At 37.9% G+C, this 16,820-nt stretch overlaps 1 protein-coding gene across 1 annotated transcript; it reads right to left on the minus strand.

Annotated features, from left to right (window-relative positions):
• Positions 1 to 15,167: 15,167 nt before the first annotated feature.
• LOC101111120 (olfactory receptor 51F2-like) lies at positions 15,168 to 16,112 on the minus strand. The gene has a single exon (XM_004016255.4). The coding sequence runs from the start codon at positions 16,110 to 16,112 to the stop codon at positions 15,168 to 15,170; it is 945 nt and encodes a 314-aa protein (XP_004016304.2).
• Positions 16,113 to 16,820: the final 708 nt, after the last annotated feature.

Here is a 16,820-nt window from a genome sequence, read left to right on the forward strand (position 1 = left end):
GTTGAACTCAAGCTGAAGTATTTAATCTGAGTGTCCTAAAATGATAAATTGTATTCATTCACTTACTATGCATTCACATAAAATTATTTCACAAGTAAACATTTATAAAAGACAGTTGGTATTCAGCTGCTCAGTCACATCCGACATTGCAATGTCATGGACTGCAGCACGCCAGGCTTCCCTCCCCTTTACCATCTCCCAGAGTTTGCTCAAACTCAAGTCCACTGAGTCAATGATGCCATCCAGCCATCTCATTTTCTGTCACCACCTTCTCATCCTGCCTTCAATCTTTCCCAGCATCAGGGTTATTTCCAATGAGTTGGCTATTTGCATCAGGTGGCCAATGTATTGGAGCTTCAGCATCACACCTTCCAAAGAATATTCAGGGTTGATTTCCTTTAGGATTGACTGGTTTAACCTCCTTGCTGCTTTTTAATACACTGTCTAGGTTTGTCATAGCTTTTCTTCCAAGGAGCAAGTGTCTTTTAATTTTGAGGCTACAGTTACTGTCCACAGTGATTTTGGAGCCAGAGGTAATAAACTTGCCCATGTTTCTATTTTTCCCCATCTATTTGCCATGAAGTGATGGAGCCAGATGCCATGAACTTAGTTTTTTGAATGCTGAATTTTAAGCCATTTTTTTCACTCTTCTCTTTCACCTTCATCAGGAAGCTCTTCAGTTCCTCTTTACTTTATGCCATTAGAGTGGTATCATCTGCATATCTGAGACTATTGATATTTCTCCCGGCAATCTTGATTCCAGCATGTGACTTATCCAGCCCAGCATTTCAATGATGTACTCTGCATATAAGTTAAATAAGCAGGGTGATGATATACAGCCTTGGTGTACTCCTTTCCCAATTTTGAACCAGTCTGTTTTTCCATATCTGGTTCTAACTGTTGCTTCTTGTCCTGCATACAGATTTCTCAAGAGGCAGGTCGGGTGGTCTGGTGTTCCCATCTCTTTAAGAATTTTCCACAGTTTATTGTTATCCACAGAGTCAAAAGCTTTAGCATTGTCAATGAAGCAGAAGTAGTTGTTTTTCTGAAAGTCCTTTTTTTTTTTTCTTCTATGATCCAAAGGGTATCAGCAATTTGATCTCTGGTTCTTCTGCCTTTTATAAGTCCAGCTTGTACATCTGGAATTTCTTAGTTCATGTACTTTGAAGCCTAGCTTTAAGGATTTTGAGCACTACTTTACTGGCATGTGAGACGAGTGAACTTGTATGGTAGTTTGAACAGTTTTGACACTGCCTTTCTTTGGAACTGGAATGAAAACTGGCCTTTTCCAGCCCTGTGGCCATTACTGAGTGTTCCAAATTTGCTAGCATATTGAATGCAGCACTTTCACAGCATCATCTTTTAAGATTTGAAACAGCTCAACTGGAATTGCATCACCTCCAGTAGTTTTGTTCATAGTAATGCTTCCTAAGGCCCACCTGACTTCACACTATAGGATGTCTGGCTCTAGATAAGCGACCACACTATAGTTATTATCTGGGTCATTAGGATGTTCTTGTTTAGTTCTTCTGTATATTCTTGCCAGTTCTGCTTAATCTCTCCGGCTTCTGTTAGGTCCTTGCCATTTTAGTCATTAATTGTGCTCATCTTTGATAAGATGTTCCCTTAGTGTCTCCAATTTTCTTAAGGAGATCTCTAGTAATTCCCATTCTATTATTTTCCTCTATTTCTTTTCAGTGTTCACTGAAGAAGGCCTTCTTATCTCCCCTTGCTATTCTCTGGAACTCTGCTTTCACTTGGGTTCGTCTTCCCCTTTCTCCTGTGCTATTCTCTTCTGTTCTTTTCTCAATTATCTCTAAGTCATCCTCAGACAACTGTTTTACTTTTTTGCATTTCTTTTTCTTCAGAATGATTTTGATCACTGCCTCTTATACAATGTTAGGAACATTTGTACATAGTTCTTCAGGCACTCTGTCTGTCAAAACCAACCCCTTGAATCTATTTGTCACTTCAACTTTATAATCATAGGAATTTGATTTTAGTCATACATTAATAAAAAAGAGCAGCTAAAGCCAAAGGAGAAAAGGAAAGATATACCTATTGAATGCAGAATCACCCTGCTTATTCAACTTATATGCAGAGTACATCATGCAAAATGCAGGGCTGGATGAAGCACAAGCTGGGAAAAGATTGCTGGGAGAAATATCAATAACCTCAGATATGCAGATGACACCACCCTTATGGCAGAAAGTGAAGAACTAAAGAGCTTCTTGATGAAAGTGAAAGAGGAGGGTGAAAAAATTGGCTTAAAACTCAACAATCAGAAAACTAAGATTATGCATCTGCTCCCATCACTTCATGGAGAATAGATGGAGAAACAATGGAAACAGTGAGAGACTTTATTTTCTTGGGCTCCAAAACCACTGCAGATGGTGATTGCAGCCATGAAATTAAAAGACGCTTGCTCCTTGGAAGAAAAGCTATGACCAACCTAGACCACATATTAAAAAGCAGAGACATTACTTTATCAACAAAGGTCCATCTAGTCAAATTTATGGTTTTCCAGTAGTCATGTATGATGTGAGAGGGACTATAAAGAAAACTGAGCGCCAAAGAGTTGATGCTTTTGAACTGTGTTGTTGGAGAAGACTCTTGAGAGTCCCTTGGACTGCAAGGAGATCCAACCAGTGCATCCTAAAAGAAATCAGTCCTGAATATTCATTGGAATGACATGTTGAAGCTGAAACTCCAATACTTTGGCCACCTGATGTGAAGATCTGACTCATTTGAAAACAGCCTGATGCTGGGAAAGACTGAAAGCAGGAGGAGAAGGGGACAACAGGATGAGATGGTTGAATGGCGTCACTAACTCGATGGACATGAGTTTGAGCAAGTTGCTGGAGTTGAAAATGGACAGGGAAGCCTGGTGTGTTGCAGTCCATGGGGTCGCAAAGAGTCAGACACAACTGAGGGAGTGAACTGAACTGAACTGAACTGATACTTGAATTGCCTAGTGATTTTCCCTACCTTCTTCAATTTAAGTCTGACTTTTGCAATAAGGAATTCATGATTTCATCCACAGTCAGCTCCCGTTCTTATTTTTGATGGTTCTATGGAGATTCTCCATCTTTGGCTGCAAAGAACATAATTTGTCTGATTTTTTATTGACCATCTGGTGTTATTCATGTGTAGAGTCATCTTTTCTGTTGCTGGAAGAGGGTGTTTGTCGTGACTGGTGCATTCTCTTGACAAAACTCTGTTAGCATTTGCCATGCTTCATGTTGTATTCCAAGGCAGTATCCATATTATATAAAGAGCTCATGAAGATTGATTTTAAAAAATAAAAATAAGATCACATTTAGTAAAATCCAAGAAAACACAAAATGAACAATTACACAAGAATATAGAATTTGTGTACAAACACATCTCATAACATAAACCCGTCTTATTTAAATCATATATCTGTTAAATGAGATTATACCCATCACTTCCTGAATTCACTTGATACACAATCATTAAATATTTGTTAAAACCTGTTTATAGAATTAAGTGGAATTTAGATCAGATCAGCAGCGAACAATACACGCAGTGATTCTGAATATGGTAAATAAAGTAAGTTAGCTTTTGGTGGCCCCCAAAAGAAATCCTTTCTTCATTCCCTGGATACTTCTTTTCAGGGTGAATATCTCCAATCTTAATAAACAGCTAACATTTGTTGAGTCCCTACTAGTGGTTGTGATAATATCATATATAAATATACAGTCTTTTGCAATATCATAACTTGAACTGTACCTTTTTAACTTTCACAACATATAGCGAGTATAAGCAATTGAGACAGTTACAAACAGAACAATCTGAGTATAGAAGCTCTTCAAATTATGGGTATTTTCATGTTAATTTTTTGGCATGTCAATAAATTTTTTAGGATTTCTCATTTTAAACTTTGATGTGTTCAAACATAGATGAATATATTTATTGGCTGAGTTAACTAACTATATGATAAGTTACTAAACTGTCTGAATTTCTTTCTCTCTAAAGTAATCATGATATACATAACCCAAAGGATGATTTTGAGGATTAAATTAATGTATGTGAAAAGTTCAGGAGGGCACTCAACTACAATGCAAAAGTTCACCAAAATGATACAAATAAACCTATTTGCAAAACAGAAAGAGACTCACAGAAACAAAAAATAATTATGGTTACCAAAGGGGAAAGTGGGCTAGGGATAAATTAGGAGTTTGGGATTAACAAATGTACAATACTATATATAAAACAGATAAACAAGCACCTACTATACAGTGTAAAGAACTATATTCAGTATCTTGTAATAACCTATAATGGAAAAGAATCTGAATGAGAATATATACATATATGTATAACAGGATCACTTTGATGTATTGCCTGAAACCAACACAAAATTATAAATCAACTATGCTTCAGTAAAAGTTGCATATCCCTCCCCACTTATCCACGTAGTTTATTATCTGATTTCTGAGAGGAGATGGAAGTATTATCTGTCTCAAATATTAGAAAGTTGTATAGCAGAAGTATTAGAGAAAAAAAAAAGGATTCCTTGAGAACAGGAAGATTACTTGTGCAGGATTTAATAAGTTAAAACCACTGTGAAAAAATTTTAAGCACATCAAAAGTTTGTAGCTTCAGATATTTTCAAAATGCCACTAAACTGTGAAATATAAAAATATTAATAAGTAGTATTTAAAGGTAACAGGAACCCAGTATCAAATTATCTTTTCACCAGTAAAAGGGTAATGAATATAGGTGTTTTTTTCTTCTAAACACTAAGGAAAAAGTGAATATATAGAACTATTTTTGTACTGTGAAATAATTCCAACAGTTTTCCCTCTTTCTTTTTTAAAAGTCTCATTCTCTTTCATTTGTAGCATTACCACATTCTGTAAATATTCCAATTTCTTCCTCAACCTAAGCAATTTTTTGAGAAATTTTTTAAAAAGAGAGGGCAGAAGACAGGGAGGGAGGAAGGAAGGGAGAAAGGGAAGAAATAAAGAAAAAGAAACTTTTTCTTAATAACCTTGTCTCACTGTTACAGTTTCTCCTTCTCTTCATGAACCACTTATTGAATATTTGTCTGCCCTCACCCCTCTTTAAAGGTTTCCACCTCTTTAATGGTTCATACCTATAGTTGAAGTCTGGTTCCTTTTTGAGGTTTCAGTCAGCCCTGTCTTCTCATTTGGAGCTCAGTGTCCTCTTCCACTCTTGCCTAAGTTATAGGCAAGAGTGATTGCTTGTGATGTAGTGTTCAGGTCTCCATTTTCCTGCTGGCTGAAAATCAGTCCTGAATATTCATTGGAAGGACTGATGCTGAAACTCCAAGACTTTGGCCACCTGATGCAAAGAATTCACTCCTTAGAAAAGACCTTGATGCTGGGAAAGATTGAAGGCAGGAAGAGGATGACAGAGGATGAGATGGTTGGATGACATCACCGACTCAATGGACATGGGTTTGGGTAGACTCTGGGAGTTGGTGATGGACAGGGAGGCCTGGCATGCTACGATTCATGGGGTCGGACACATCTGAGTGACTGAACTGAACTGAAGCTCCCTAAGTGGTGTCCCACCACATTCATAGCTCCACTCAAACTCAAAGGAAGGGTTTTGTACTGACCTAGTGTGTAAGAGGCAGGAATATTGAAGGTTCTTTAAGAATTCTGCCTACCAAGTTGTCCTGGCCATCTAATCTCCAAACTTCCATAGCTACACCTTCCTCAGTATTCTTTGATTGACTATCCGTATTTTCCAGCTCCTTCACCATCACTTGACATAACACTCTCATCAATTTTTCCAGAATTTAGCAAAATTCTCATAAGTAATTTCCTTGCCCTGAGTTTCCAGATGTTCTCCATATTGATGCCAAAATGATCTATCAAAAATACACCTCCATGTCACTCCACAAAGCTCTTGATTGCCTTCAAAATGAGGTCAAAACTCTTTATCTCTTTTTTATAGCAGTCAAGGATCTCCCCAGTCTACTTTGCCACCAAGCCTCTTTGCTGCCCCAGGAACCTTTTAATATAGTTAACCTAGGCTTTTTCTACTTCACCAAACTACCCGCAAATTTTTCATATTGTTTTAACTGATGGACCACCTCTTCTCTTTTGAACTAGCCAACATACTTTAGACCCATTACTTGCTGCAATGCAATTTGTAAATTCATCTCACATGTTTATATTTAACATTAAATAGTTACATTAGAAAATATTTGGTGGCATCACTTTCTCCAAGCCAAGTCAGAAGAAAAAATTTCCACTAGAGTCACATCCTTTTGTATTTCAGCACCTAGAATTGTGGTTATGCCATTGTGGGTTATTTGAAAATATGTGTCTCCAACAAAATTATCTACTGGAAGGTGGATTTTTGCTTATTCATCATTATATTCCCATTACTTTGTACTATGGTGTCCAGTGCAGGAAGAAAATCCATGCTTCTTGATATAAACTAAATCCAAGAGTTGTAAACTGACAAAGAAATCTCACTGAACTCTCCTTCATTGCCACAAAATGAGTGAGTGTGTGTGTGTGTATGTGTGTGCACACACGTGCATATTAGATTTTTCAATGGAAGACTCTGTCCTAATACTGTAGGGTAAACTTTCATATGCTTCCTTCCATTTATTGATAGTAATTTTCTCCTTACAAGAAGGTAATATTCCAGTCTCACTGTCAGAGTATGCTTCAAGTTCTAGACTTGAATACCTTGACTTCTCTCTCTCCTTTAACTACAGAAAGATACTAATATGGCTGTTGGGTCAGGCAAGCCTAGGTTCAAATGCTGGCCCTACCAACAACTAGATGAGGTTCTCCAAGTGAACACTGAACATAAGTTTCTTCTCCTGAGAAATGGTTAGCTTACCAAAGCATTAATTTGTAAGAATTAAATAAAATAACATTTGTAAACATTTAATAACTAGTCCTTGGGAGACATTTAATAATGGTAAATGAGTATGGAGATGAGAGGTGAATGATAGTAATAGTGCCAGCTGGCCTTGCACATGGTTTTGAAATGTGGTACAATTGACCAGAAAACTCACAATTGCCAGAACATGCTTACAAATCATTCTAAACAGCAAGACATATGGTCCAAAGACCAATGGAAACCATCCCCCACCCTCGGTTAGAAATATTATGTCCTCAGAAATACAAATTTCCTTGGACACCAAAAGTACTTTTTGCAGTTAAAACCTTCCTCATTCTTAAAGAAGCCAATGTGGGTAAAATCTCATCTTTTTCTCTGAACATAGCAATCCTACTTACGCAGTATGGAGGTAAATTCTTTCCTGCCCTGTTTTTCAGGAAGGGGTCTCAGGAGGCGGGGAGGTTTACTACTCAGGGATTGGCAGCATATATAAGCAGCTAAGATGTAGAGTGTATGAAATCTCTTATTTAGAAAAATCCTAGTGGACATTTTTATGGCCCCAGAGTATGAAGCTTCCCAAGTGTTCATTCTCCCTCAGGGCTGCCTTCCCTATCTACTTCATCAAACTTATTTTAGTCATTTCTATACAGGGACTAGTATGATCATTCCTTGAATTTGTATCCCAGTAAATGTTTGTTAAAAGTAAATTTGTGAGTAAAAAGTCCAAAACAAACCACTTGGCCTATGTATAGCCTCACCCCTGACCCCACACTACTCCACACCCAGCTGATAAATATATCAGCCTCCAGTATCTCCTGTGAATTTTGTACATTCCTAACAATACTTTCCATTTATTTTTCTTTAAAATGTCATTAATTCTTTATAAAGCATGTTAAGTATGTATCACATGCCAGGGTTTTGCGCTGTTAATGCAGGGAGTAAGAACCAAGTCATTTTCCTCTCAATGCTGAAAGTCCAGGGAAGAAATAACCATAAACATGATGACAACTGGGCATATTTATTGTGAAGGCATCGAAAGACATATATTTATCCTGCAGGAGGGTCAGCACCAAGTTTGTCAGGAGACAAGGAAGAACAGAGTACAGGAAAAAGAAAAGTGACTAACAGCATATTCAGCATGCTTGGAGCCCTGGGTGCAGGCGGGACAGCACGTGGCAAGTGAACCTAAGCAGGGAGGCAGGATCCCTGCTGCAGAAGACCTCGCAGGCATTCTAAAGCATTTGTATCTGAATAACGTAATAGAAACTGCTAGGTATGCAATCAAATCTTTCTCCTTTCCTAGAAAAACACATTTCTATACATCCTTATGAAGTAACTGAAGATTTCAGGCATCTTATTTGAGGCTCAATAACATGCTGCAGTTCCCTGCTTGGTGCAGTATCAACCTGAATGATAAGAATATAATATTTTTCCTCTAGGCCACAGTCTCTCAGTTATACAGAAATGTCAATTTAGGAAACATTCTCAAACAGACCCTCAATTAGCTTATGAGGTCTCAGCAGAATACTTGATAGAGTAAGTACTCTTTCAAATTTTGCATCATTTTCCAACCAGGCTATTATTTTTAGCATTGCTCAGATAATCTCAAAAAAGCATTGTTTCATAAAGTCTATAAATAAATACAAAAGCTATAAAAATGTGTAGACCTGTCTCTAGTTGATGACATTGAATTCACAGAAAAAAAATATAGCTAACAGAAAAATATTTCCTGTAAGGAAAAATAAAGACTATCCTAAGGAAATTTTCTGTGAATTGATACTGGATGCTTGGGGCTGGTGCACTGGGACGACCCAGAGGGATGGTACGGGGAGGGAGGTGGGAGGGGGGTTCAGGATGGGGAACATGTGTACACCTGTGGCAGATTCATGTTGATGTATGGCAAAACCAATATAATATTGTAAAGTAATTAACCTCCAATTAAAATAAATAAATTTATATTAAAAAAAGAAAAAAACTTGTATACTTTAAAACGGATTGTGTTACTTTACATATGACTGTGGGCTTCCCTGTGGCTCAGATGGTAAAGAATCTGCTGGCAATGCAAGAGATGTAGGTTCGATCCCTGGGTCAGGAAGATCCCCTGGAGAAGGGCTACCCACTTCAGTATTTTTGCCTGGATAATTCCATGGACTGAGGAATGTGGCAGGCTACAGTCCATGGGGTTGCAGAGTCAGACATGACTGAGCTACTAACACAACAACACACATGACTATACTATACAAAATCATATATAATTCACACACCTTGAGTCATCTTTCTTACTACAGTGTATGTTAATTTCATGGGAACTTTCTTTAACACATTTATTTTAAAATACAGTGAAAAATATGGTTCTCCACTTTCAATACTTTCACTGAGCATCCATGAAATTTGAATCATGATGTTTCTACTTTTATTGCTTATACTTGAATATGTGTTTGGTCTCTTCTGTTAAATAGTATATATTTAGAAACAGGATATAGGCCTAAGTGTTTCCTGGGTTAATGATTTTCCCTTTACTACATGTTCTTCCTATAGAAAGAGACCACCAACTATGAATCCTCTTATTATCTGATACAGTGATGTGCACAGAGTATCATGCATAAGAAACAACTGGTTAAAATATCATTTCAGTTTAGAGGTGTATAGTCAGACAGTGGAATGGACACAAAATGTATTATGTTAAGCGAAATAAGTCAGATAAAGAAAAATACAATATAATTTCATTTACATGTGAAATCTAAAAAAATTTTAAATGAACAAACATAATGAATCAAAACTGATTCATAAATATAGAAAACAAATAGGTAATTGCCAGAGGGAATGGGTGTGAGGGTCAGGGGAGAAGAGAAATAGAAGAGAGAAATTAAGAAATTGGTGAGGGAGATTTCAGATATAAGATAGATGAGTCAAAGGTATGAAATATACACCATGGGGAATATTGTTTTTCAGTTATTCAGTCATGTCCAGTTCTGCATGAATTACAGTACACCAGGCTTCTCTGTCCTTCAACCATCGTCCAGAGCTTGCTCAAACTCATGTCCATTGAGTCAGTGATGCCACCCAACCATCTCATCCTCTGTTGTCCCCTTCTCTTCCTGTCTTCAATCTTTTCCAGAATCAGGGTCTTTCCCAAAGAGTTGGCTCTTCACATCAGGTGGCCAAAGCAATGGAGCTTCAGCATCACTGGGGGAATATAGCCAATAATTATATAACATCTTCGAATGGTGACAGACAGGAAGTAGACTTATCATGATGATTTTATGGAAATATCAAATCACTATGCTGTGTAGCAGGAATTAACATACTGTTATAGGTCAGTTCTACTTCAAAACCAAACACTCTCATAGAATAAGAAAGCATTTCGGGGTCACCAGACATGGGGATTGGATGAAGGCAATCAAAAATATAAGCTTCCAGTTAGATGATAAAAAGTACTAGGGATGTAATCTACAACATGATATATATAATTAACACTTCTGAGTGTTATCTATGAAGTTGTTAAAAGAATAATTCTGGGTTTTCATCACAAAGGAAACATTTCCTTTTTAATTTCTTTATCGTTATACCTATATGAGGTGTTATTGTTCACCAGACTTACTGGGGTAATCATTTCATGGTGTATGTAAGCTAAATTATTAAGATGTAAACATTAACCTTACACAGTGCTGTGTGTCAATTACTTCTCTGTAAAACTGGAAGGAAAATGAACAGTTTCAAATCAATCAGGGAAGAGAGGCCTAACTAGCTGTACCAAAAAGATTTCTTTAACGCCACCTGAAAGAAGGGGACAAAACAGCAATACCAGGAAAAAATAATAAAATGAAAATATATTTTAAAACTTAAAAAATCAAAGAGAGGAGGTGGAGGTTTCAGTCAGAGAGAGAAAAATGATTAAAGACTATAGCTAAGGGTTAGGGTCAAGATTGCCGGGAGAAATATCAATAATCTCAGATATGCAGATGACACCACCCTTATGGCAGAAAGTGAAGAGGAACTAAAAAACCTCTTGATGAAAGTGAAAGTGGAGAGTGAAAAAGTTGGCTTAGAGCTCAACATTCAGAAAACAAAGATCATGGCATCCAGTCCCATCACTTCATGGGAAATAGATGGGGAAACAATGGAAACAGTGTCAGACTTTATTTTTGGGGCTTCAAAATCACTGCAGATGGTGACTGCAGCCTTCAAGATTTGTATGGAAATACAAAAAACCTCTAATTGCCAAAGCAATCTTGACAAAGAAGAATGGAACTGGAGGAATCAACTTGCCTGACTTCAGGCTCTACTACAAAGCCACAGTCATCAAGACAGTATGGTACTGGCACAAAGACAGACATATAGATCAATGGAACAAAATAGAAAGCCCAGAGATAAATCCACACACATATGGACACCTTATCTTTGACAAAGGAGGCAAGAATATACAATGGAGTAAAGACAATCTCTTTAACAAGTGGTGCTGGGAAAACTGGTCAACCACTTGTAAAAGAATGAAACTAGATCACTTTCTAACACTGCACACAAAAATAAACTCAAAATGGATTAAAGATCTAAATGTAAGGTCAGAAACTACAAAACTCCTAGAGGAGAACATAGGCAAAACACTCTCTGACATACATCACAGCAGGATCCTCTATGATCCACCTCCCAGAATTCTGGAAATAAAAGCAAAAATAAACAAATGGGATCTAATTAAAATTAAAAGCTTCTGCACAACAAAGGAAAATATAAGCAAGGTGAAAAGACAGCCTTCTGAATGGGAGAAAATAATAGCAAATGAAGCAACTGACAAACAACTAATCTCAAAAATATACAAGCAACTTCTGCAGCTCAATTCCAGAAAAATAAACGACCCAATCAAAAAATGGGCCAAAGAACTAAATAGACACTTCTCCAAAGAAGACATACGGATGGCTAACAAACACATGAAACGATGCTCAACATCACTCATTATTAGAGAAATGCAAATCAAAACCACAGTGAGGTACCACTTCACACCAGTCAGAATGTCTGCGATCCAAAAATCTGCAAGCAATAAATGCTGGAGAGGGTGTGGAGAAAAGGGAACCCTCCTACACTGTTGGTGGGAATGCAAACTAGTACAGCCACTATGGAGAACAGTGTGGAGATTCCTTTAAAAATTGCAAATAGAACTACCTTATGACCCAGCAATCCCACTGCTGGGCATACACACCAAGGAAACCAGAATTGAAAGAGACACATATACCCCAATGTTCATCGCAGCACTGTTTATAATAGCCAGGACATGGAAACAACCTAGATGTCCATCAGCAGATGAATGGACAAGAAAGCCGTGGTACATATACACAATGGAGTATTACTCAGCCATTAAAAAGAATTCATTTGAATCAGTTCTGATGAGAGGCATGAAACTGGAGCCGATTATACAGAGTGAAGTAAGCCAGAAAGAAAAACACCAATACAGTATACTAACACATATATATGGAATTTAGAAAGATGGCAATGACGACCCTGTATGCAAGACAGGAAAAAAGACACAGATGTGTATAACGGACTTTTGGACTCAGAGGGAGAGGGAGAGGGTGGGATGATTTGGGAGAATGGCATTCTAACATGTAGACTATCATGTAAGAATTGAATCGTCAGTCTATGTCTGACGCAGGATACAGCATGCTTGGGGCTGGTGCATGGGGATGACCCAGAGAGATGTTATGGGGAGGGAAGAGGGAGGGGGGTTCATGTTTGGGAACACATGTAAGAATTAAAGATTTTTAAATTAAAAAAATAAAAAACTAATTAAAAAAAAGAAAGAACAAGGCTTCCTAATAAAAAATATAGAAATTATTTAAAAAATAATAATAATAAAAATAAAATAAAAGATGCTTACTCCTTGGAAGGAAAGTTGTGACCAACCTAGATAGCATATTCAAAAGCAGAGACATTACTTTGCCGACTAAGGTTCATCTAGTTAAGGCTCTGGTTTTTCCAGTAGTCATGTATGGATGTGAGAGTTGGACTGTGAAGAAGGCTGAACGCTGAAGAACTGATGCTTTTGAACTGGTGTTGGAGAAGACTCTTGAGAGTCACTTGGACTTCAAGGAGATCCAACCAGTCCATTCTGAAGGAGATCAGCCCTGGGATTTCTTTGGAAGGAATGATGCTAAAGCTGAAACTCCAGTACTTTGTCCACCTCATGCGAAGTGTTGACTCATTGGAAAAGACTCTGATGCTGGGGGAGATTGGGGGCAGGAGGAGAAGGGGACGACCGAGGATGAGATGGCTGGATGGCATCTCGGACTCAATGGACGTGAGTCTGAGTGAACTCCGGGAGATGGTGATGAACGGGGAGGCCTGGGGTGCTGCGATTGATGGGGTCGCAAAGAGTCAGACAGGACTGAGCGACTGAACTGAACTGAAGGGTTAGGGTTAATCATGATGTTATTCAAACGTGAAAACCTCTTATAAAAGTGTTACTGCAATATATGTGATATTCTATAGGTAACTTGTTAAAATGCAAATTCTTGTACTCCATCCGAGGAGCGTCTAAGTACTTCTGTGGGAGATGAGGGGAGCTGAGCAATCTGCTCTTAATAAAAGAATTTCAAGTGTTTTTGATGCCCCGATACTGGACCACACTGAGAGCAGTGAAGGATGCAATGGAAATGGAAACAACAAGAAGAGAAGTCGCCCAGTCATGTCTGACTCTGTGACCCCATGGACTATAGCCCACCAGGCCCCTCCATCCATGGAATTTTCTAGGCAAGAGTACTGGAGAGGGTTGCCATTTCCTTCTCCAGGGGATCTTCCCAATCCAGGGATTGAACCTGGGCCCCCCACATTGTGGGCAGATGCTTTGCCCTCTGAGCTACCAGGGAATCCCATGGAAATGGAAAGTAGATGTCATATTCTAAATGTATCTAGTGGGCAGTATGAAGACAGACTATGAAGACCCTTGGTAACAAAGAGCCTGTGGAAAGTGGAGAACAAACAAATTGTGTGTTTTTAGAGAGCTGTTAAATGGAAGTTGATCATTTTGCTATCTGTAGTTAAAAAATAGCAACAACAAAAACCTCATTATTGAACATTTTTAAAGTACAGGAAGTAAAGAAAAAGTATAACTAAGCCAATATTCAATTATAAAAAAATAACTAACTTTGACACTTGGAACATATCTTTCCATACCTTTATAACAAATGTGCTCCATGTATGTACGTGTACACTTGTGTATATTCAAATGAAATCTACACACAACAGTGAAAAGTACACTATATTTTAATCTTTTATCTTAATATATATGTTTATCTATACTATATCTTTTTTCATGATAGTTCATGTTTTATTTTTCAGATATTTTGAAGCAGATGTTCAGTTTCAGGTGTAATTATCTGAAGTACATGTCAGATAATATGATGATAACATCATATTAGATGCAACATCAGAAGTAGATGTTACAGTTTCAGATGTAATTATCATATAAATTACAACATATAACAACATGTTGAATCTCACAACATATCATAACATTCTTGCCCACTTTCCCCAATTAGACATATATTTAGAAGATGAATCACTAGATATTAGATACTTAAAGTGCTAAAAAATTAACCAAAGGGGCTGAAGAACTCTTTTAAGAATTAGAAAAGTACCATTTTAATTCACATTCCCTCTTGTTTATTGTGTTTATTCATGACCGTCTATTTGGGGGAATGGTAAGCATTTCCAATAACTGAGAATTGTTGAAAATTAGACTTTGCTACTGATCAAAATTATATCAGACTTGCCTTGATAGCTACATTCACTAAATGTGCTGAGACTGTTTTGACTCCAATTTATGGTTTAAATTGGGGCTTCCCTGGTGGCTCAGATGGTAAAGAGTCTGCCTGCAGTGGGGGAGACCTGGGTTCAATCCCTGTGTCAGGAAGATCCCCTGGAGAAGGAAATGGCAATGCACTCCAGTACTCTTGACTGGAAAATCCCATAGATGGAGGAGCCTGGCAGGCTACAATCCATGGGGTCGAAAAGAGTCGGACATGACTGAGCAGCTTCACTTCACTCACTCATGGTTTAATTTGTCCTTTTACAGACATATTTTAAGCATGATCCTATTCCATGCCAGGTGCAGTACTTGTGAGAGGCTTACATATACACAAGACATACATCCTGTTCTCAAAAAATTCTGTTTAGAACTCTGCATATAGTAAGTTACTGGATCATCAGAAGATTAAAGCATGTATAAACATATTTTAATGTATCGTGGCAACTTACATTAGGGAATGATCAAACATCAGTCAGAGAAGACAACATAATGAAAGAATACACAGGAAATGGCTCTAAATTTTTTTAGAAAGAACCATTTTGACTATGGCCTTGTGAATTTTCTTTGTCTTCACACTGTAGATTATGGGATTCATTACAGGAGGGATGAGCAGATAAATGTTGGCAATGAGAGTATGCACAAAGGGAGGGGCATGCTTCCCAAATCTATGTACGAGTGACAAACTGATCATGGGGATGTAGAAGATGGCAACGGCACTTATGTGGGATACACACGTTCCAAAGGCCTTTTTCTGCTCCTCTGAGGAGGCAATGCCGAGCACGGAGTGGATGATCAGGACATAGGAGAGGAGGATCAAGACAGAGTCCAAGGCAGCGGTAGAGATGACAATGGCCAGGCCAAATGCACTGTTGATCTTGGTGTCTGTGCATGAAAGCTTCATCACATCAGGGTGGAAGCAATATGAATGGTGCAGAACATGACTTCCACAGAAGGACAGACGCTTAAGGAGCAGGAGTAAAGGAATCAGAGCTGTTGTCCCCCTAATAACAATTACAAAGCCCACTTTGATGATTCTTGAATTGGTTAAGATTGTGGCATATCTCAGTGGGTTACAGATGGCAATATAGCGATCAAAGGCCATTGCAAGGAGGACGGAGGACTCCATGAATGTGAAACCATGGATGAAGAACATTTGGCCAATGCAGGCATCAAAGCTGATTTCTCGAGTGTTGAACCAGAAAATACCCACCATGGTGACCAGTGTGGAAAGGCATAGTCCTAGGTCTGTGAAGGATAGCATGGAGAGGAAATAGTACATGGGCTCATGAAGGCTTGACTCAGTGATGATGACGAACAAGATCATGCCATTCCCTGAGATAGCAATGACATAGAGACAGCAGAATGGGATGAAGACCCAGGCATGGTAGGTTTCAAAACCAGGGATGCCAGTAAGAAAGAAGACTGTAGGGTGGAAAATGCTCTGATTGAAGGATGGCATGGTGAGTGAAGGAGGCAAATTTCACTGGGAAAAACAAGCAAATCCTACAAAAACAGGGAAGAAAAATGATTTCATGCTTTCCACATATCATACAATTTAGAATCACTAATGAACTGTGTCTTGTTCTTAAGTGTAAGTGCATTATTATTTACTCTTATTAGGTTTAGAGTTAATCTTGGTTGACTTAGGGGAAGAAACAGAGGACTAAATCCAGAGCTGCTGAGTTTTACCAGCGTCCCACTTGTTACCTCTAGGCTTCAGTATATATCTATGTACACAGACATAAGAGGAGATTAGTTTAGAATACGGTAAGATATTTCCCACATCTATGATTTTATGGTCATGGGCGGAGAGAATATTTTTACACAAATCTAAGACAACACAAAAGGCAATTCTTCCTACTTCTTCTCTTCTCATTTTCCAAGACAAAAACCTTAAGAGGTCCATTAAAAGTTTTTGCATATCCAATGAAAACAGTATAGTTAAGATACTATTAAATATTTTACAGAATACAATATGAAAGAGGTAATGATAAAAGTGAAATGCTAAGAAAAGTCATTCAATCTGTACAAATAGACTACAATGTATATAGTTGGTAAAGCATTTATTCAGGTGGTAACTGTGAACCTGATAATATTTAAGGAAAATTCTCCCTGAAGAAACAGGACTTAAGTTAACCTTAACAAGAACAAATGAAGTCATTGCAAG

Source organism: Ovis aries, chromosome 15, assembly GCF_016772045.2.
Source record: "Ovis aries strain OAR_USU_Benz2616 breed Rambouillet chromosome 15, ARS-UI_Ramb_v3.0, whole genome shotgun sequence".
In the NCBI taxonomy this organism is placed as follows: Eukaryota; Metazoa; Chordata; class Mammalia; order Artiodactyla; family Bovidae; genus Ovis; species Ovis aries.

Excerpts from the sequence above, each read along its gene's own strand:
- LOC101111120 (XM_004016255.4), bottom strand. The coding sequence starts at position 16,112 with ATGCCATCCTTCAATCAGAGCATTTTCCACCCTACAGTCTTCTTTCTT.